General features: G+C 34.0%; 2 protein-coding genes across 2 annotated transcripts; both read right to left on the bottom strand.

Annotated features, from left to right (window-relative positions):
• Nucleotides 1-379: 379 nt before the first annotated feature.
• Nucleotides 380-10019, bottom strand: LOC108991921. Its single transcript, XM_018966345.2, has 11 exons — nt 9657-10019; nt 8906-8948; nt 8465-8518; nt 7632-7695; nt 3467-3523; nt 3185-3291; nt 3051-3089; nt 1644-1732; nt 1454-1532; nt 1092-1139; nt 380-878 (listed from the first exon to the last, which is right to left on the bottom strand). Exons 1-11 carry the CDS (start codon nt 9851-9853, stop codon nt 798-800), a joined length of 858 nt encoding a protein of 285 aa, XP_018821890.1. The 5' UTR covers nt 9854-10019; the 3' UTR covers nt 380-797.
• A 4358-nt stretch (nt 10020-14377) lies between these two features.
• On the bottom strand, nt 14378-15063 carry LOC108991811 (LOB domain-containing protein 12-like). The gene is made up of 2 exons (XM_018966200.2): nt 14864-15063; nt 14378-14719 (listed from the first exon to the last, which is right to left on the bottom strand). Exons 1-2 carry the CDS (start codon nt 15017-15019, stop codon nt 14378-14380), a joined length of 498 nt encoding a protein of 165 aa, XP_018821745.1. The 5' UTR covers nt 15020-15063.
• Between the last annotated feature and the right edge of the window lie 9448 nt (nt 15064-24511).

The following is a 24511-nucleotide window of genomic DNA, read 5'->3' as shown; positions in this document are numbered from 1 at the left end:
TTATTATCATTGACCATATAAAATATTTTTTTATTGAGTTTGTTACATAATCCACATTAATAAGTCACTTAATTTAATTTAGTATTTTAAATAAATTTTTTTATTAATTATTTAAAAAAAAAAAAAAAAAGAGGGCGGACTGACTGGACCGATAGCTATCGGTCCGGTCCGGTCCCTTTGGGTGTTCGGTCCGGAAAAATAATAGACCGCCGGACCGGACCGGACCGGCCCGGCCCGTTTGCAGCCCTACCCTCAAGCATCCATCCAAAATTAAAAAAATTGAATTATTTATTATATTTTGTATAAGAATTTGAAAAAATTGTAATGATGAGATGAAATGGGTTGAGAGTTTTTGTATCCAAACGAGACCTAAAAGATCTTATGCGAAATTTCTTCCAATCAATTGTAGATACAAGTTTTAGAAATAACAAGGCGCGTAAATCAAGGTCATGAGAAAAACATTATGCTCAAAATGCTTAACAAAAGCTAAGAAAAATTATAACACCATTTATGGCCAGCTTTGATTACAATTGAATATCTCTGATGAGAAACACCGGGATGGAAAAGATACCAGAAAGAGCCTGCATCAGCATTACGGTGGTTTATGTCAAGCAATAGTCGTAATTCTGCCATATATGAAAAAAAAATACTCTCCGTCGAAGCCATTGGGATTTGCCGGCAGGTCACTATCCAAAAACTGACCAATACGTTGCACTTGTATGTTGAATGTTCATGGCAGAGCTGAGATGATACAAGATGAAATCTCCTGTAGAATCCAAAATGGAAAATGTATATTATCAGAAGTTGACCCGAGAATAGGAGCTCCGATGGCCCTGAGAAGGTCCCCTAAATTTCTGCACCATAGATGCAAACGAACTCTGCAGAGAGGAAACAAGAGTACTGTAAGTTACTTCAAAAAAAAAAACAGAGAGAACGGTAAGTTATTAAGTAGCAAGCATACATAGAGAATAAGAAAAAAGAGCGTTTATTACGAAGTTGTTCATACATGTGAGACAACACAGTAAAAAAAATAAAAGGGAAACTGAAGCAAACAGTTGAAGGGGGAAAAAAGCAAACAAGTGAAGGAGTACCCGTGTTCTTTGAGGTAAACTGGTCCAGACGTCCAAGTTAGGGATAATCTGAACAGGATGAGAAATGAAGTTAACAACTGGATTCAAAACACCAAGGCAGGTTTAGGTGCTTCAACTGCGCATTAAGACTACTATTTCTTTCTTATAGAGTGATAAGTATTAAGTAACATAGTTTTACAGTCTCCGTAGTACTAAGACAACAGTGGATGATAATTTTTTGTGCCTCTGGCTGTACATACACACACACACACACAGACTCATTACCGCACACATACATGCATAAGCAAAATATGTGGCAAAATCATGCATTAATATGTATTTACATGCATAACAAGAAGAACTGGTTAAGTAAGAGAACATACATCTATTCCACGAACTCCAATGAAGAAATATCGATAAATTGTACCGGCCAGAAAATACCCTCCAAAAAGGCACAACACACTGAACCACAGCGATAAAATGATCAATATGACTCCTTAATATTGTAGGGATCACCAAAAATCTGTGTACGAGTAAAATTAAACGCTTATGAGAAGCATGCTAAAAACCTACATGGTTATGAAGGTTCCAAACCAACCCCACCCTTTCCCATGAAATTGGACAATCTTGGCGCAACCAGAAGGATGCCTCATCATCGTAGCCTGTCAGAGAAATGAACCTCAATCACTTTGAATCATGGATGTATACATGATTAATCTAATTTCAAATGTCTAGAAAGCATTCCAGTAAAAGATGTTGAGATCCATAACTGCATTAAACTATATACAGTAATAAATAGATCACTTGATTTCCTCTCATCCCACCCCCTTCCCCCTCTCCAACATCACCACATATTATAACACTATTTTCCTTCCATTTCACACTAAACATGATTGAGCCGAGACACAAGAACACAGATTTATTAGTAATCAAATAATGAATTGGACACTTCATCAGTCCTGAGTTTGCATATCATCTCAAGCATAGTGCTTTTCTTTCTTTTCTATTCTTGTTTGATTTGCAATTGATTGGTTCAGTCCAAAAAAATATGGTTGGCAATGCACTCACTGAGCATTGAACCCTAAAGGCACTTACAAAATCAGGTGATAGTTTATCAACATGAAGAAACCAGGTGGAATGGACTCAGAAATCTACATGAAACACGACTATTTTTTTTATAAGTTGAATGAAATACAACTATTTATTAGTCATCTCCCCGACATTGGCCAAAAAAGGGTGCCAGTAAGTCCCAATTGAAGCATGTGGCGTTTGACTCTAGTTATAGGTTGTTGTAGCTAACACATTGAAACAGTACTTGCAAGGAGACATTGGTATCCCCATTACGAACATTTTCAGATTGTATAATAAGTTCATTTTCCTAGTATTTAAGAGCCTTAAAGTTCAACAGTCAAGACCATCAGAGCTAAAAAATGTGGATCCAGCTAAAGCAGAAAACAGAAAGCCAAAGAACTACAGTGTACAGCCCAGTGTGGAGAAAAGCATCATATTCTAACAGATTATTCAAATAATCATTACTGAGTATTCAGACACAGGAATAGCCCAATAAACTATAAAATTATTCTAATAAATTCTGATTGTGCCACATTTGTCAAAGGTCCTCTCAAATATTGTTAATAACCGAAAATGAATCACTATCTCAAGAGCAGCTTTTATTTTATTAGTAATTTATATAACGCCTGATGGGTCTTGAACCCATGAATTTAACCTCCATCCTGTTCTCATGGGACGACTAGGAGCCATTTTATTTAGAGCTCAGCAGCATCGTGTAAAAAAACAACATCAACGATATAGAATGTGCACATACATTTGAGCACATGAGCGCATGCATGCATACACAGATGCACGATGTTTATGTTCAAGGAAGCAGGTGATGTGACGTTAAAAAACAATCTTTTCAAATAATATAAAGGAATAAGTATGAATGCAATAAAAGTTTTTTCTAGGGTTCAAAGCACTCACATAATCACAGGTTCCTAATTTCTCCAGTGAATTTGGTCCCTGAAATAGAAATATGAAAAATGACATGAACATGATATGTAAACACCCAAGAAAATGCAATCGACCTCAGGATACTAATAGAACAAGAACCCCACCTGAAATGCATTTGAATCACAAATAACAGACACAGAGAGTGAACAGTTGAGCTCTGCACCAGTATTGGACATCTTAACGACAACACCAGCATGGGGATTCTTTTTATCTGCAATATTTTTAAACCGTTTATACCTCTAAGTTAACTCACAAACAGAAGCATGCTATCAAAACGATTTACACCATAGCATCTAGGGCACTATAACAAGCAAGGCTAACAAAGCAACATAATTAACAAGAGGGAGATTATTCTTATTCTGGATGAGGTCACTAAATAAGCTTACCAATGATTTTAATGTCAGTACTTGAGGCATGACCAATGGTAGTGCATACATGGTAACCTGCATTTAGAACATGATTCTATTAGAAAAATAAGAACTATCACCCAAGCTAACCTACAGTCGAAGGATAAAGACCCTTAAATTCTTTTTCTTTTTTAAATTAGCGGGAAAGGCCCTTCATTAGGCATCGGTTTTGCTGATCTATATGTGTGTGTGTGTGTGTTTTATAGAACAGTTCAACTGATGCCAGCAGCACCACTGCACCACCATGGAAATGAAATTTCCTCAGTCCTTTTTTATGTGAAAAAAAAACAAAGCCTTTTCCGCTTTCCAATCTGCCACGAACCACCCTGGCTAGAGCAATGCTTCATATCCTCTCAGTTAGAAATATTATAATGACTAACAAATCCCTAAGTAAACATTTCACAGCTAAGGTAGAGACATCCTAATAAGCAATAATAAAACCTAAACTTATGAAGAAGCTTTCTCCCAACCACTAACCCAAGCACTCAGAAACCAAAACCAACCCTTCCAGAAGAGGATTGACAAAATAAACCTTCCCCAAGTGAGGATCTCATTGACCTATCCACCCCTCAAAATTTTCCATTATGCACACTATTCCTCTCAATTCATGTTTACATAGGAAGATGAGCTTTCCCAATCCACAAGCTAAGCTAAGGTAGAAGCAGATGTTCTCAGCACATGGATTAATTTTTTTTTTTATAAGTAAAAAATATTATATATCAAAGGAGAAACCAAGTACACTAAACTAATATTTTTGGATTAATTTTCTGGAAGATACTTGGGTTCTTCAACGCTCGCATGCAGAAACTAAGGAGAAGCAGATCAAGTATGTACCTAAAGAGGATTAGGTAAGAAGAAGTTCAACGGAGAGAGAAAACCCTAATGCACCCAAACCCGCCGCCACCCTTCGCCCACCCTAGACCGGCGAGTGACACCTCACCACCACCACAAACAAGGCCGACGAGCCCGGCGACTTCACTGAGGGCTGTCCAGCATAGGTCCTCCCTCTGGCAACCTGGACTTTCGCAAGTTTCTCTCTTTGTCTTTCTCAGAGGCAACATCAACCGTCGAACCTGTGCCTCTGCCACTGACACAGACAAGACCGACAGGCTCCGGCGAATCCATTGAGGGCCCTCGGAAGTCGGTCACCCTCTGGCAACCGGGATTTTGATCTGCACTTTATTTTCGTCGGCAAAGATCTCCTATTCTGATCTGCTTTTTTTTGTATAACATCTTTCTCCTTGTGATGACGAAGCAAGATGACCTGGGAAATGATATTGCAACTTGGGATCAAACGATGACGACGCGCAACGTGGATTCGTCTCAGATGGAAGGTGAGAGGTGGTTGAAAATGGAATCGAAAATTTTTATTTTAACGAAAGAGGGAGGAAATAGTTTTTGCATTTCTGAACATAGTAAAAGGATGGCTAAGTTCATGTGTCTAGGTGAGAGGGCAGCTTCATGGATGGCTAAGGGAATAGAGGATTGTTTAGAACTCAACTGTCATGAAGGATTCTTCAGGGAGCTAAGAATGTGTAATGGAGTTCTCATCATTCAACATCATATTAACACAAGGGGCAGCTTTTTGCAACTCCCAGAATTCCGGAATGAAAGGAGGAAAGATTTGTTGGTGATTCCAGAAGGCACAAATGGCATTGGATGGAAAGGTTTTCTCTAGTCCATTCGAAGCGTTACTGGATCCAAAGCCGCTATTCTGAAGCATGCAAACAGGGGATAGTTTGTTTATGGGAAGACAATGGAAAGGCCTTCCTCGGTCAAAGGTGCCTCGTATGCTTTAGTGTTGAGGTCACTGGCAGGTAGTCCAGTCGAGAATAGCTCCGCGGCAGAAGGAAAGGGCAAGACACTTGTAGGAGACAAAGGCTGTCAGGTGACATTGGGAGAAGTGGAGGGGATCTTGTGGGCTGTCAAAGCTCAATTGACAAGAGTTATGGAGTACGTGAGTGATCTCATGATTAGAGTGGATAAGGCGTTGGACCTAGTCTTGGGTTTGGGTGGTGGGTCAAAAACAGACCCGGGGGGGGGGGGGGAGATCCTACGGGTTTGAAGGCTTCAAGTGCACCGGCAAACGTTTCGACACCGTCACAGATAGGGTCATTGGACACCGACATCACTGTTCATGCCGGTGTCACATAGGACATCGGTAGCTTGTCGTCTGACTACCCTCAGTCACCAGTTGCTAATGGGGTTGGTACTTTTTCCAGGGTTCACTTTCAGTTGAAGATGGGGGTCCTTCCTGGGTCTTGAGTACTTTGGAAGAAACTGACAAGACTCTTTTAGAAGATGAAAATGGGATAATAGAAGGTAGTACTTCTCCTACCTATTCTATGCCTCCTGAGGGAGCAGTAGGGTCTGACAAAGTGGCACATAAATGATCATCAGGGGGTGGACCACATACAAGCAATGTCCTCGTCAATGGAGGGGAGGAACCAGCTTTAGTGGTGACAACAACAATGGACAGCAACTATATAGCTGTTGAGGAGGTTCGGGATTTCAATACAAGATATGGCGGTTAGGGCTGCAAACGGTCCGGTCCGGCGATGGACCGAATATTTTCGGTCCATCATTTTTCCAGACCGAACACCCAAAGGGACCGTACCGGACCAATAGTTATCGGTCTGGTCCGGTCCAGTCGGTCCGGCCTTTTTTTTTTAAATAATTAATAAAAAAATTTTATTTAAAATACTAAATTAAATTAAGTGACTTATTAATGTGGATTATGTAACAAACTCAATAAAAAAATATTTTATATGGTCAATAATAATAAATTAGATGAAAATTATATTATTAATTTATATAATTACTATATAATTAACTAATTGATATTATATATTTATTAATTCATAGAATATTAACAAGTGTTAATAGCATATTTAAAATTTTATATTGTTAATAGTGATAGGTTAGATGAAGATATATATAAAATATTGTTAATTTATAGAATATTAACAAGTATTAATAATATATTTAAAAATTTATATTGTTAATTGTACAATTATTATATATAAAATATATATAAAAATATATTTTTTTTAATTTTTCATTCGGTCCGGTCCGAAAAAACCGTGGACCATGGACCGGACCGAATGTTTTCGGTCCTCTAAAATGTGGACAGGACCGGACCGGTCTAAGTTCGGTCCGGATCGAAACGGTCGGTCCAATCGGACCGTTTATCACCCCTAATGGCGGTGAGGAAATTATGGGTTTGTCGTTGGTGCCTTGTGAGGAGGAATGTCTAGGGTCAGGAGTGCAGTTGAGTCTGTGTCTAGGGATAATGTTGTTCCCCTAATTTCTCTTCCTCTGATAAACAATATAACGGGTTCACCATCGAATTGAGTTCTGCATAAGGTTAACGAGATTCAACATATCATGGGGATCTCACATGGAGGATGTGAAGACCAATTTAAAGCATACTCACTGTGATGGAGGCGAGCCACTCCCTTGAAACCAAATCAAGTTTTAAGAAAAACAAGGAGTTAAAACGTCTTTCTTGGGCAATCAACTACAACGCTAAGGGTGGTAGCTCAAGTTGAGGGAAGACTAAGGGAGGGAATTATGAAGACGTTCTCGTAGAGGGAGTTTTGGGTGGAGTATTAGTCTTACGGGAAACAAGGGGTTGGGGTTGGGGTTGGGGAGGTGTGTTTTATTTCAATTCAAGCTTAGTGTATTTTGGATAGTTTTTCACGGGCTTTTTGGCTCATTAGGAGCTCTCTAGTATAGACAAGGTATTTTCTTGTATACATCCAGTGTACTTGGATACTCCTATTAATATATATAATATTTTTACTTATCAAAAAAAAAAATCATGTTTACTACCAACAAGGGAACATCAGCCACCAAGATGAAAAGGATTAGGAGAAGGTTGTTTGGACACAACCCTAAATCCTTTTTTTTTATCGGTTAACACAACCCTAAATCCTAATATGGTGAAATGAGAGATGTAAGAGCAAATCTCAAGTATCTGCAACAAATTCTGGATTCCTGTTTCAAATAACATCCCATACTAGCATAAGACATTCACTTCCATTCTCACACCTATTTCCATATCATGAAAAACTTTCTCCAGTTAATCAATCAGTAAATATGTAGTTAAGTCAGAGGCTGCAAAGCCTCAGACAACAATTACCTCCTCTATTGTTCACCACGAGGGCACTACAATCCATGCCACAACGTGATGGCCCTCCGCAATCCTACAAATAAGCAGGAAACACTGTAAGAATCTCTAATTGTAAATATATTACTATTTTGGTAAACTGGCAGACTAATAAAGCACATTGGAATTAATTTATAAAAATAAAATAAAGAGCGCACTGGAATGAGAAAATATCGCATCCCATCTATCATATTAATTCCAAGAAATACTCAACTAAGGTCTAGTTTGTTTTCAGGAAACATCTCACCTCATCATTACAACTTTTTCAAATCTCAAAACAAAAATAATATTAAAAAATATATTCTAACAATATTTTATTCAACTTTTTAACTTTAATCTCAATCCATCTCATCTCATCTCTGAAAACAAACGAGCCCTAAAGCTTCCTAGTATCGAGTACCCTCTAACTGTAGCAATTACATGTCAATTATACTTCCAAAATCTGCTCCTAAGCCATTATTGTTTATGATCTAAGATTAACAAATTTAGCTTCAATTTCATTTAGTTTGCATTATTTAAAGCGATTAAATTGAAGTCACATTTCCTATAAACACCTTATCTCTTTGGTCCTTAGACGGAGATACATGAAAACATAGAACTCCCCCTAACCTAAAAAAGGGAAAAGCGCGAGTATTGAGTAACCTAGTAAAAAAAACCGACCACATCTCAAAATATGGCAACCAAAAATTATAACTGTGCCATATAAATGAGCATACTGTAAGTTACTTGAGATAAATAGAGTATATAATTAGCCATTCTATCATGGTAAACAAAAAAGGAATTATTAGGATTTGAGAAACATTTACCCAGCAGTCAATACATTTAGGCAGGTCATGATTGAAAATCATTCCATCGCAGAGCTGCTCCACACACCATGAAAGAAACTAAATAGTGAATCAACTTTAAGTGAAACATATTGAGCATATAATTGCTTTAAGAGGTCATCATGATAATGCAAGGGTGTGCAGTGAGTTTTAATTCACAGTTGACAGCCTCACTGGAGTCCAATGCAGGATTAATGCATCTGAACCTGCAATTAGTGAGCTTGTTGCTTGCAAGTCATTTACTGTTCTCCAACTTAACAAAAAAAGCAAGCCTTCTATTTACACCATTGCATACAAGCTTGAAATAGCAATAGTGTTGACACCTTGAAAATTAGGCCAAAAGAGAGTAACCCCTGAATAAATTAAATGGCAAGAGAAGCACTTGGAATACAAAGAAACAAAATGTAACCTGATGGGGCCAACCTGAAACCAAACCACAGTCTCATTTACAGCCGCTTTGTAAAACCTGCATGAAAAACTATTATAAACAAAACTAACAAATAATTTGTTAAAGAATACCAGCAGTGCATCCATACATCATAATCAATGGCACAGTGGATGCAAATACGAAAAACAAAGTGCCTTTTTTTTCTCTCCTTGATGGGCTGTAAAGCTTAACGTTCAAATTTTCTCCCACCATAACCAATTTTCGCTCCACTACTATTCGAAACCCAAAGTTAAACAGCTCTCATCCATCAGAACGTCGGCCTTACCGTGCTAAACTACTTAACAAAATAGTGGAAACAGATTTCTGTAACAATGATTGCTCAAATTTTTGTCAAATCATCAAGATTGTGTTTTATTCACTAATTTTTGAAAATGTGATTACAATCCATTGCCAAAGACATATGGCCTGATAGCATAACACCCAAACCTCCAAAATAGAGGTCTTGGGTTCGACCCCCCTCCCCGAATAAAAAAATAAAAATAAAAATACATGCAGAGCATAATTAGAACGGAAATCCATCAACGTTTAAACACAAAAATAAAATTTCTTCCACAACCCCACATACGAAAGGACCAACTAAATTTCACTTAAAATCCCACGAAAGGCACTCCAATAAATTAATAAAAATGAAAAATCATTGATATCAAGAAGAAAACGATGAAGAACGAGCTACATCCAGATCAAAAAGAGAAATTTTCGAGAGAGAGAGAGAGAGAGAGAGAGTACCCATCTTCGCTGAGAACCCCGTGAGGAAATTCCGGAAGAGGAGTGGCCAGGCTATAGTTGTAGAGCTTGTAGTTATCGATGACACTGAGTTCGCAGACAGGAGAGACCGAGTTCAGGGATGCAACTCGGTAAAGAATCGTTGAGAGAATAATGGTAAAGGAAATAAGCCATTTCAGAGAGTCAAATACAATTCTCATTGTTCACCAAATGATTATCTCTTTCCAATCTTAAAAAGAAAAAACAAAAGCAGCTACTGCAAGCGATTCGAGGGGAACATCGCAGCTCGCGAGGACGGTACGTCCGGGCAAAGGTTGAAAATGTGATGGAAGGCAGTGCCTCTAGGGGAGGCTGGAAGCAATAGCACCTAAATTCCTACTGGGCTGGGTTGAGCTTAAACAAATTTCTCGGATGTAACATATGGGTCTGAGGCTAGCCCAGGGTGGGGATGGTTAAGCCTAAAGTCGGCCCTAGAAACAAAGATCAGCGATGGCCACAAGGCCCGTGAAAGGTCATTGATATTTTTAGTATATGAATAAGATAAATAATATTTCTAGTCATATAATTCAGAAGTGTCGTATAATATTTTAAAAAAAAATTGAATAAATATATAATTTATATAAAAAAAATTAATTTTTAATAATAAATTTTACTCTTTTTTAAAACGATTATAAAATACTTACGCACTCTATGACTGTACATAATATTATTCTATTAATAAACAAACTTGCAAATAAAATGTCTTCTTCTATATATTATATAGTACTGATCAAGACAAAGTAGATCATCATATTTATGGGCAGAGCATAAATGGATCATATCCAACTTCTAATTACTCATGTTCATGCGTATATATTGAAAATTAAATTTTCTTTTGAAATGAAACTACGTATTGATATTCAGAAGAAGAATAAACGGCCATTAATTAGCATTGAGTAGATATTAAAATTAAGCTCCTTATTAATTACGTTGAAATTGATATAATTCGTCAATCGGTGGAATATTGCTTGGAATGGATGCATGCATATCGGGTTTAATTCATATTATTATGCCTGTGATTCATGAGTCGCCCGTCAAGGATTCAAATTAATTAATACATGCATGAATTGCAAGTTGGCATGTCCAGACATTAATACGCAGCACATTTCGATTGGTTCTCATTGCATCAGTACTTACTGTCATGGCGGCATTCTGAGAATTTAATAATTAATAATAGCTGATTCAAAATAATAATAATAATAATAATAATTAATAATAATAGCAAATGAAAAGTCTCTACAATTTTCAGCTAGAAAATTAATTAAACTTCATGACTCGGATCGGTTTTGTAAGCTAGCGAAACTTTTACAATATATTAAGATTTCGTTTGTATTCACAGTCTATCTTAATTCATATCAACTCATTTTATTATTATTTATTATTATTCAATAATTTTAACTTATAAATCTTACTATTATTTATAACTCATCTCACTACTATTTACAATCCATCTCAATTCATCTTAACTCATACTCGAATCCCAACGACACCTAAAAACAAAAAATTAAGCATTTCTGATAAATTATTTATGACGATAATTATTATTTATGATAAAAATAGATTCATTTTAATATAAAATAATTATTTTTATTCAAAATAATTAATTATAGATAAATAATTTTTTATAATATATATATATATATATAATTTATTGAAGCTAGAAATTAGGGAAGCAACTACTCTAATAAAGTTGAAGGGTTGTAGATTAGAAAAAAAAAAAAAGTTGAAGGGTTGTTATTACTATATAGGTTCTAGCTAGGATTTGACCTCAGTTTAATTCGTGTACAAAACCGAACTGGGTCAAGCTTAATTTCTAGATAAATTAAGATTGTAGAAAAACAGCTAGCTTGCCATTTGCCATTATTATATATTAAATTCTCAGAATGCCGCCATGACATTACTACTGTAATGAGAACCAAGATTTGAAGGTGCAGTACTTGTATTAATTTGAATCCTTGACAATGCAAACGCGTCGATCTCATGAATCACAAGCATAATAATATGAATCCGACATGCATGCATGCATCCAATATTACACAATTAGCATTTTGTGTTGCATTTTCAAGGACCATAAAATGATCGTACCGGTCCTGATGATCTGAAGATATATAAAAACGTATGAGCTACCTGATATTATGGTAACTACTTATTAAGCGACAAGGCTATAGGTCTAGGAGCATGGCCTGCCGTGAAGCTAGCTAGCCATGCATGATAGGCCAGGAAAGGTCTTATATATGCATGGCAGGCGTAAAATTATCTGGCCGCATTAGAGTCAAATATTATTGCACAATATGTGTGCGCGCGCGCACATATACGCCTCTGCTGGGATATGCTTTACTATTATTAATAAATAAATATAGATAAAAATTATTATTAGGAATATCTATTTTACACATATGATATAGTATTATGTAGATCACATATCTTCTTAAGTGAGTATTAAGAATAATCAATTAAAAGCAGCTACGCAGTAAGTGTAAAATGTGTACTATTAAAGTGACTTCTCTCTAGCATTACTCATTATTAATAAGTAAATCATAAAAGAAACAACACAGTCACGAACAAACATAATATCGGTAGAAATTTTAAAGAGTAAATTTATTTATCATTCATTTTAATGTGATATTAAATAATATGTTTTTAAGTAAAATATAATAAATAATTTCTAATTATCTACTATTACATCATAAAATAATAAAAAAATGTTGAGAATTTAAATGATTAGCAGCATTACTCAATTCTGAAACACATAGAATTAAAGTTTGACAATTCAAAACTAATGACCAATAGTTAATTATACATGGTAATGGGATTGAATAACCATAAAACCAGATAAAGACACGAGGAGGAGGATTTGATATATAGGAATACAGAAGAAAAGCTTTTAAGTTTGACTTAGGAATTAATGCTTCCAAACTAAACAAAGCAAATAATAAGCTGGAATCTTCGAGTCGGTTGTCGCCTTTTGTCGTTTTCTTCGGCGTTTGAAATATTAATTAAGTTGATTCGATATATAATTGTATGGAAAGATGGATTAGGATTGGGTAAAACACTTATATTAAAGAAAAACTAAAACAAAAGTTCACCTCATCCATGAACAGAACAGTGCGTTTTTTGCAAATTGCACTAACCCCGATCGACGCGTAGAAGCTATAGAAGAAATTGATCTGCGATGGTCGAGGTAAGCCAATTTTGTACTTTTCCTCTTTTTCAAGATTAGAGCATTGTTACTGTAAGAATAATTATTAGGTGAAAGTACTTGGAAAACAAAAAATTATCAGGTGAGTGAGACGTAGGAAGTGATGGAAGAAAGTGCGGCCCAGTTATAAGCATTCCAAACAACAGTTCTTTTCACAATCATTCATAAGATATTATTGCTATTTTCCGATGGCTTATGCATGTATCCCACTTTCTACTGGAATGTTAACTTGCGAACAGTCTCGATTTCTGCTGAAATAAAATTATAAAATAGTGCTGGCTAGCTTATTGAAGACAATGCAGGCCGTACTTATATATATATGTTAGCCATTTCAAGGAATAGAAACCCAAATTACCAAGCAGCTCCTTACATTATATATTATATGAATAATTTTACGTATAATTATAAAGTATGTAAACGTCGCGTAATCGTTTAATTTAAAAAAGAGTAGAGTCTATTATTAAAAAATTAATTTTTTTCATGTAGATCTTATATTTTATTCATTTTTTTCAAATCGATTATGCAATAGTTACACAATTCAAGATTGTAATTATATTTTTTCATATTATATATATATATATAAATATTGTAAAACCCTAATATAGGGCAACGTGGTTAGAAATCACGCCCAACAAATTCTACCATTTGTCTTTTATTATGATGATTTCTACACTTACAGGGGAAGATTATATTATGAGATGAATTGTCTTGAGTACTGCACATTCGAAGAGCTGCAATTGCTGTTGTCCTCTATATATGCCATGATTTATCACCAAGGATCATTATATAATTAGAAGAAGAATTTTGAAGAAATTTATGGACTTAACTCATCTCATAAATTATCGGTTTTATAAGAAATGATTGCTCATTCTTTATAAACATGTCTAAGATATTGTTCACAGCTGGTAATGTGAGATTATTTTTCAACACCCTCCCTCACATTCAGACAAGTATTTTTTTCTAGTCCTTGTCACGAAGTAAGTAGTGTGGTCTCCTATTCGTCTTATAGCAGACTCGGATATCATGAAGAAATTTATGGACCTAACTCATCTCATAATTAAAATCGATTCTACAAGAAATGATTGCTCATTCCTTATAAACATATCTAATATATTGTCCCGTAAAATTATTCGTCAATAAATTTAATTATGTGTCAGATTGTTTTGGAAAGCCCATAATAAACTAGCAACTTCTTAATTTGTTTAACATGCAGGTTACTCAGAAAGCTCGTTCACATGCTAGAGTTGACCCCAATATCTTACTCCCGTTTCAAGTCACCTTCCAACGTCTCATTATTAAAATTCAGTGGTTTTATTAACCAAAAAAAGGTACAACAACACTCCTACCCTCATACATAAACATACATACACATATATAGAATGCTTCTGAGATAATTAAGAATAGGCTGATGCCCTACTTTCTGATCTGTACTTAAAAAAAAAAAAAAAAAAAAAAAGATGAAGCCCAAAATATGAGAACCACTTTATTAAGAAACCATGTCATGTCCAAATATGCTCTCTCTTTGGAAAGAGTCATGAATTACATTGCTAGATGAGGCAAAATTAAGGTAATGATGAGGGAGGTTATCGTGGAGAAAGTGCGATTTTTCATCTGGATCTATCTGTGGGGTTGGCATCACCGGCTCATGCTGCATCTGGATGCTCAGTATCTCTGCTTGAGCCACTGCTAGCTGCATTTGAAGCTGAGAGACCTGGTTTTGCAGGTAAGATATGGCTCCAACGCACCCATAAACAGGGTCTCTCACTCTTGCGTTCGCCTCGTAAACTAAACTGCTCACTGCGTCCGCTCTCTGGTGAATCGGAAGCTCCTGCGCAACATCACAGTAAGTATAAACAATGACTAATCACCCAAAAGAGATTACCCATCAAGCCTTGGCTCTGAGAAAGAAGGAGGGAAAGGAAAACAAAGTTCTAAGAAATAGAGAGAGAGAGAGAGAGAGAGAGAGAGAGACCTGCAACATTTTTCCAACGTTGCTAGCACCAAAGACCTTGTGAACAATGGCAAACTTGTGGGGGTCATCGGAGGGGAAGTAGGGGGAAAAAGTGCAGTCTTTGGCGCACCGGCGCCTTAGCAACTTGCAGGAAGCGCATGGCGAATTTCCACCCATTTTGTTGTTTCTGAATGACTTTCGAGAGCAAGGAAGGAGAGTGACTAGCTAGAACACAACTTGGTGCAGAATGAAATTGGAGTCGTCATGTGTATATTTATAGTACTAGCTGAGAACGTGAACGTGTGAGCCTAAACGTGCCATAGCCCATATATATATATATATATAGTTAGATCAAACACAGTACTTAGTTTTTTAAGAAAAATATTAATGACTAAGCACTAAAGAAATAAAACTATATTGTTATCCACATGCATGTGAGAAGAGAGTTTACTCCAGTACTATCATTCTGTTTTGGGGCGGATCGATCATATATTCTTCAAGGGCTCGAGCACGCGCATTATAAATCAACCATTAATGGGAACATATACAGCTTTCAGCAAGTAAATGGGTAATTTCAAAGGATTGATCTAAGGGCAGCTAAGCAATTCTATATTAGTGTATTAAATTTATTTTTAATCACCTATTATATGCACGTGCACCTTAGTTAGTGTGTTACTCACTTTTACTATATATTGTTTTCTTTACTAATTGATGAAATACACGGAAGTATTCCAGATTCTTCTATTTTGTGTCCTAGTTTTCTCTATCTCTCATCATAGTATCAGATGTAAGCAAACCCTAGCGCCGTTTCATCTCACCTCGAAGATGGCCTCTGACTCTTTACCTCTTAGCCCCTTCTTCCGTTGCTCCTTCTCATCACCATGAGAATTACTCTAGTCCTTTCTATCTTCAACACGGTGACCATCCTGGTGCCATTCTCGTCTTTCAGCCGCTCAACGGCGATAAGTACCTTACTTGGAACCGGTCTATGTTCATGGCCCTTATTTCCAAAAATAAGCATTGTTGTGTGAATGGTGCTCTATCACCGCTTCCTACCTCTAATCCAATGCATAGTGCATGGATCTGGTGTAATACAGTGATTTTATCGTGGCTTCTCAATGCTATGTCAAAGGAGATAGCGTCATTTGTCATCTATATCGATTCTGCCGAGGAAATGTGGAACGATCTAAAGAAAAGGTTTGCTCAAAGTAATCGCCCTTGTATTTTTCAGATTCGAAAGAACATTGCTTCTTTAACTCAATAAGCTTCATCTATAAGTTCTTATTTTACCCGTTTAAAAAGTTGATGGGAATATATTGTTCATTTTTGCCCTCTACCTCCATGTTCTTGAGGAGCTATAAAGAAAATCGTTGATTTTCAATAAGAAGATTATAATTTGCACTTTTTGATGGGCCTCAATGAGTCTTATGCTCATTTGCGCAGTCAGATTTTACTTTCTGATCCATTTTTCCCAATTAATAAGGTTTTTTCTCTTATTTTACAAGAAGAGAAACAGAGAGAAATCATATGTGATTCTCTGACTTCTACTGAATCTATTGTTATGTTTTCGAATTGAGATTCTACTCGAGATTTTAATCGTGGATCAACTGGATCTAATGGATCCAAACATGGCAAGGTTTTTGTTCCTTGGAATGATCAACCATATTGTACTCATTGTGGTTTATCAGGGCACACCATTGATAAATGTTACAAGATTTATGAGTATCCTCCTGAATACAAACTAAAATCTTGAAACCCTAATGTCAATTAAGTATCTGCTAGCCAATCTAATATTCCTGATTTAGTTTTAATCCAATCATTTCCTTTTTCTCAAGAGCAATGTAAATAGTTCATTACATTTCTTCAAACTCAGTTTAATGTTCCCTTTGTAAATCAAGAAGGAATAGTTTCTGCACCCTCTAATTCTTCTATACCCTCCACACCTGATCTTTGTTTTTCAAGTACTTCCATTGTTCTTGCTAATAATACTCATAATTCCAATCCATCTTAATCTTGGATTTTTGACTCGGGTGCAACCGATCATATGATTGGTCACTTATCCATTTTTTCTTCCATAAATTTCATTGTCAATATTTATGTCAAATTACCTAATGAGTCATATACTCAAGTCACACATAAGAGCACAGTTAGACTTTTTGATTCATTTGTTCTAACTGATGTTTTTTATGTTCCAACATTTACTTTCAATCTTATTTTAGTAAGTAAATTAGTTCACATTTATCATGTTTTTTTTTATTCTTACATGATTTATGTTATATTCAGGACCTCTCCAATTGGAGGACGATTGGAGTAGCTAAGCAATCACAATAACTATATCATTTAATGCAAGTACCAGGCATTACTTATATTTCTTGTAATTCTATTGATAATGATACTTCACCTTACTGTAATTCTATTAGAAATAATTCTTACATATGGCATTGTCGACTTTGACATATTTTTAATTCTCGATTACATGACATTGCTTCTGATCTTTCCAACCTTACATCTCAGCATATTAATCATTGTGTTATATGTTCTCTTGCCAAACAAAAATAACTGTCTTTTCCTTTGAGTACATGCCATACAACATCTGTGTTTGAAATCACTCATTGTGATGTATGGGGAACTTTTTCTATACCCTCTTATAATAGCTTCAAATATTTTTTTAATCATTGTAGATATTTTAGTAGGTGTACTTGGATATACTTACTTAAATCAAAATCTGAAACTCGATCTTATATACAAGCATTCTTTTCTTTTGTTGAGACTCGGTTTAATTCAAAAATCAAAACTGTTCGTACTGATAATGCTTTGGAGTTTGATATGAAATCCATGTTTTGCTGATAAAGGGGTTATACATAAACTTAATTGTGTATATACTACTCAACAGAATGTTATTGTTGAAAGAAAGCATCAGCATATATTAAATGGTGCTCGAGCCATCAGATTTCAATCTCATATGCCTTTAAATTTTTGGAGTGATTGTGTTTTAACTGTTTTTATCTCATAAACAGAATTCCAACTCCTATTCTTTCTAATAAATCACCATATGAGGAGTTAGTTTTTGTTAAACCCCAATATAATCATCTTAAAATTTTTTGTTATGCATCCATTCTTGGTGGTTCTTTAACCAAATTTTCTCCTCGAGCTCAAGCTTGTATATTTCTTGGATATCCAGCTGGCATAAAAGGGTATAAACTGTATAACATCCATACTTACAAGTTTTTAATTTCAAGAGATGTTGTCTTTTATGAAACTATTTTTCCTTTCAAATCAGATTATGTAACTCCATCTGATTATGTTTCCATTCATGATTCTGTTTTACCAGCCCCTTTATCAAACACTGTTCTAAATCCCTCTCAATCTCATTCTCAATCAGATACTCTCACCTTATCCAATATTCCATCGACATTATCCAATACAGAAAATGATTCTGTTTCAATTCTTACTCAAAAATCCACAAGAAATAGATGACCACCTAATTACTTGCAACATTACCATTGTTCCTCGATCAGTACTAATGAAGCTACTCCTCCTCTGGTTGATGGTTATTCAGCAGCAGGTATTGTCTATCCTATTTTTTCATTCTTATCATATTCCAAATTTTCCAATTCCTAAAAACATTTTTGTTCTTTAGTTGACTCTCTAGATAAACCTAAATTTTTTCATCAAGCCATAAAACATCCTCATTGGAGGGTTGCAATGGCAGCTAAAATAAATGTTCTTAAGCTAATAATACTTGGGTTTTCACTGACTTATCTACTGGCAAGCAATCAATTGGTTGTAAATGGGTATATAAGTGCAAGTTGAAATTTGATGGCACTTTAGAGAGATATAAGGCTCGTTTAGTGGCCAAGGGTTATACTCAATGTGAGGGCATTGATTATTTTGATATTTTTTCCCCTGTTGCAAAGCTTACTACTGTTCGTTGTTTTCTTGTATTGGCTGTCATTCACAATTGGGAATTACATTAACTGGATGTAAACAATACATTTCTTCATGGGAATTGGATGAAAAAGTTTATATGAAATTACCACCTAGTTTTTAGAAACCTGGAGACACTCAATTATGCAAGTTACTTAAGCCTCTATATGGCTTAAAACAAGCTTCTCGTCAGTGATTCTCTAAGTTCTCCTACACTTTGATTACTTATGGTTTTAATCAGTCTAAAATTGATTATTCTTTGTTAATAAAGTATTCTGGTAGTTCTTTTATAGTATTGTTGGTGTATGTTGATAATATTGTCATTGCCTCTAATAATTTCACATATGTTGCTAACCTTAAGGATTTTCTGCATTTACATTTCAAGCTGAAAGACTTTGGCAATTTGAGATATTTTTTTGGTCTTGAGGTGGCAAGATCTACTAAAGGTATTTCTCTTTCTTAAAGAAAATATGCACTAGAGATTGTTATTGATTCTGGTCTTCTTGCTGGTAAGCCAGCTTCTCTTATGGATCAGAATTTACGGTTGTCCAAATTGAATCTTCTGGCCCTTTACTTGATGATCCAGCATCTTATAGAAGGTTGATTGGTAGACTTCTTTATTTGACACACACTAGACCTGACATTTCTTATTCTGTGAATACTTTGAGTCAATTTTCAGACCACCCACGCCAATCCCATCATGATCCTGCTGTCAGAGTTGTAAGACATGTTAAGGCTACTACTGGTCAATGGCTATTTTTTCTCAGTTCATCTTCTATGCAGCTGAAAGGTTTTGTGAATCAGACTGGGCCACATGTCCTTATTCTAGAAGATACGTTATTGGTTTCTACATCTTCCTTGGTGATTCACTGATTTTATGGAAGTCTAAGAAACAAGTGATTGTCTAGATCCTCTGCTGAAGTTGAGTATCACTCAATGGCTTCTGCTTGTTGTGAAATAAAATGACTCACTGCTTTACTTGTTGATTTCATAATTACTTTTTCCTTTCCATCTGTTTTGTATTGTGATAGTCAAGTAACATTAAATATTGATGTTAATCCTATTTTTCATTAAATAGCAAAACATATTGAGATAGATTGTCATTTAGTTAGGGACTTGATTCAAAATGACACTATAATTATTTTATATGTTTCTTCTGAACATCAATTAGGTGATTTTCTTAGTAAGCCTTTAGGAATAGATAGATTTCATAATCTTCTATCTAAATTGGGTGTTCTTAATTTATACACTCCAACTTGAGGAGGCCTATTAGTGTATTAAATATATTTTTAATCACATGTATACATGTGCACCTTAGTTAACTAGTGTGTTGCTCACTTTTACTGTATATTATTTTCTTTACTGATTGATGAAATATTCGAAAGTATTCCAGATTTTCTCTCTCATCATTCGACACGCATAATGGCACGTTTTCTATTAGTAAATGGGTAATTTCAAAGTCTTGTTATTATTGTCGCTATGATTTGTATGGATGAGGGTCTTGTCGCACCTAAATAATTAACTAGCAAGTCATTGTACTCCCTTTTTCTAACAAAAAAAACTGTATTTTCCACCCTTTATTTTTATCGTACTTTGTAGTCTGCTCCAAATTTGGGCGCGTCCGTAATAGAGCCCACCGCAAAAATTTGTTAATACTAATAGAAAACGTTGAAAGTGCATAACACATAATATCATCATGTACACGCATAATTATGTACGTTGGTATGCATATATCAATAAGAAAAATGTCAAATATATTTAAGAAATATTTATAAAAAAAATTTATTTCTTCATATGTCAATTAATGATACGTTAAAAATTATAAAATTTAAAATTTAAATTTAAATTTTAAAAAAATCAATAAAATGAATCTTATAAATAAACGTAAATACATATAACACTATCCTATTAATATATATAATTAGTTGCAAATTATCTAAGCCTGCTATCTGTTAATCATTTACTGATCAGAGTACTGCTAAAATTAAGTCTTGTGACTAGTCATGTAGTACTATTAATTTCGAGTTCCTCTTTTATAATCTTGAAAGTCCGGCCAGCTCAACATACAGAGTTATCGGGGACAATTAATTAGTAATTGGAGATCATCTAGTACTGTAAAACATCATGGAGGAGATCAGAAAATAATCATAATACAACAACATGAATTCTAATAAATAAAATAGTCGTTGTGGGCCTTGCGATCGCGAAAGAACTTGTAAGATTTTGTATGGCTTCCAGATAGATCACTACCAGTACTAGTACTAGTACTGCTCATGCCTGCTGTGTGACAGATCTAGCATTAATTTGCGTACATGCATGTGTCGTACGTGTATATATCATGTTGGTTCTATGGTTAAGGTTAGGGCTGTTAGCTCCTGCATGTTGTAAACTATATGCCCAAAGCCCTAACCAAGAGCAGGAGAATGGGTTCGACCGTCAAGAATGGTTTTTTAGAGTGAGTTTTGCTATCCAATCTCCATCACACTCCACATTCTATATTTTTTTAATTTTTTTAATTTAATTTATTTTTTTAAAATTATTTCAAATTTTCTTTTCATTATTCATATAATAAAAGAAAAAAAATTAAAATTAAAAAAATATAAAATATGGAATGTGAGGAAGTTGTAAATATTTTTTGTTAAGGTCTCGTTTGTTTTCAAAAAACATCTTATATCATTTTATCTCATCTCATTTAATCATTACAACTTTTTCAACTTCTAATATAAAATAAAATAAATAATTCAATTTTTTTAAATCTCTAAATAAAAATAATATTAAAAATATATATTTTAACAATACTTTATTTAATTTTTTAACTTTAATCTCATCTCATCTCATTTCTGAAAATAAATGAGCCCACTACTAACAATCAAACATCCACCTGAAAAAAACACACACGAAATCTCACTCGCACTCTTGTTTGACCAAAATCAGTGATTAGATCAACCAAGGGTCATCAAATATCCATCATATTAATTATAAATCACTATCTAATTAATATTTTTTTTAATAATATTATACATTATATTCTTATTTTATTTTGAACATACTAAATAATAAGTAATATATTTATTATTATATAAAAAAATATATAATAAATAATTATTTAATAATAATAAATGTATTACATCTTATTTAATAAAATAGTAATACGGTGTATAAAATTTTTTTTATTTCGTTCAGCAGGTATTACGTGCCTGAGGTTTGCTGCAGTGTACTCGGTATATATAATTATATATAGGTTGATGTCTGACTGAGTCAATCAGAGAAATAGAAGAGAAAAGTGAGAGAGCGTGTGACAATTTTTAATTGACTCAGCCAGTAAGTAGTAACAACTGCCATCCATTCCAAATTTCCAATGATACCAACATGTACATCAACAATAATATCTATTAGTTCCTTCATGTATCATAATATATTGAGGACCTGTGGTACTTAATCTTATTTAATTCTATTAACCGAGAGCCCAAAGTACGTTATCCTAATTAAATAATTAATTTCCCTTTGTCTCTTATATATATACATACATATGTATGTATATAGATCATTCATATCACAGAAAGTAGTACTCTAAGCTAATAAAGCCTATATCAGCAACAGCACTTGGAGATTTTTTTTATCATATTATATATATATATATATATATATATATATTCTTCATTGTTAGTGACACATGACAAAATTTAGATTAATTATGGCGGCTACATATAATCAAAACAAAGAAGATAATATATTCGCTCAAAACATAGAGAAAATAGTTTTGAAAATTATTGATAAATAGTAAAATTTAAAATTATTTTATGAAGCCCACAAGTCAGACTTAAATAGTTGCAAAATTTAAAATTATGAAGATTTTTTCAAAAATGTAAAAATCTAAATTATTGTATAATAAATAAATACATAAATAAATAAGAATCCTACCAAAAGTTTAGCCAAAATCGAAATCATAATCTCTTCCAAAACTTGAAACCAAATATCTACTAACAAGACACAAATGATCATAAATATATGATTTAATGGAAAATAAATAATATTGTCATAGTCCAAGGAAGATATTAAGTTTTTCCTTCTACGTTTAGATTCATCTTCTTAAGGTAGTAGTACTTCAATGCAATCAACGTAGAATCAGGACCTAGATACCCTATATCAATTTAGGTTTGCACCATTCTCATCGGGTTGGAGATAATTCGTCCTCGAATTCTAAACTTTCTTGCTTTTATCTTTTGAATGTCCAATTAGACCAATCTTTCTTTCCTTTTATTGTATCATCCCGATGATCATAAAAATACTAAAATTGATTTGATCAGCTCGAAAGAAAATAATATTGAGCATCTTATACTCCAAAATTATATTTCTTCCCACATCTAAGATCCAAACAAAATATTTTGCATATGAGAGAATTTTAAAAAAATCCTCAATTCCAAGAAAATCAACATATATAGTTAATTGTAGGGGTGAAAATAAAAATCGGTAAACCAAATCGGGCCAAACCAAACCGATGAGTTTAGTCTGGTACCAGTTTTATTTTTCTCAAAATAGATAAAAATCAGTCCGGTTTCAATTTTCCTTTTTATAACATCGGACCGGACCAATTTATATATATATATATATTAATGTTTTATATTATATAAAATATTTTTTATATGATTTTTTATATTATATATAATTTTTATATATAATTATATATAAAATAATTTTGCATTATATGATAAATTACTAATTAATATAAAATTAAATTTTAAAATCATATATAAATAACTATATATTATCACTATAGTCTATAATATATATTATAATATACTACAATATATTATCACTATATTATTATATACTATAATATATATACTATATAATATACCGGAAAAATCGAATCGGAACTAATAAAACCGGAAGTATTGGTTTAAGAGTGTAACCGGTACGATATCGGTTATTCAAATATCAAAACTAGTATATACCGGTTCGGTTCTAAAATATGTTCAAAATCGAACAAAACCGGACTGGTTACACCTCTAGTTAATTGTCCCAAAAGTTGTTTCATGATCTTCAAACTTCAAAACTTCACCACCATATTTTTTTTCAAATTTTTTATGTTTTCAATAAAAATAGTTACCTCATCCACTAGGTTATCTTTATCAAAATAGGTATCATATATAGGTATAGAGTTCTGCCCTATGGAAGAAGGTCCATCATCAAACTCTTCTTCATCATAGTAGTAAATCCACTCAATCTCATGTAATAAATCAATGAAACATTTAACTTAAAGAGTATCAGGAAATTCTGGTAAATAAACTCTGAAACCGAGGTCCCTATGATGCTCCTCCTTACCATAGTACTTTCAAAATAGAGTACAATTATGATACGGATTCTCAAAACTAGAATCGTGATCGTGATCTTCCATCTTATAATCACTAATATCCTACACCGTTAGATGTTGGGTTGACTTTACACTTGTCTCTGCAAATTCTCAACTATCACATCATGAATGCTACAATCCCTGTGTGAGACTTCATCGTTCGAAACCTTCCTACTATGACCACGACCACCAACCATGGAAATTGATAAGATATAACCACAGGAAAAATGTTTAACCTTTGATGCCAATTGATGTCGGACAGAATAATTTAGATTAATTCTGAAGGCTAGTTCTAACAAATAATCGAGACGAGGAAGACAAGAGATTTACTCAAAACACAGAGAAAAAAAATTTGAAATTATTTTATGAAATCCAAGAACCGGATTTAA

This window comes from Juglans regia, chromosome 7 (genome assembly GCF_001411555.2).
Source record: "Juglans regia cultivar Chandler chromosome 7, Walnut 2.0, whole genome shotgun sequence".
Lineage (NCBI taxonomy): Eukaryota > Viridiplantae > Streptophyta > Magnoliopsida > Fagales > Juglandaceae > Juglans > Juglans regia.
This window is presented reverse-complemented; position numbering and strand designations above follow the sequence as displayed.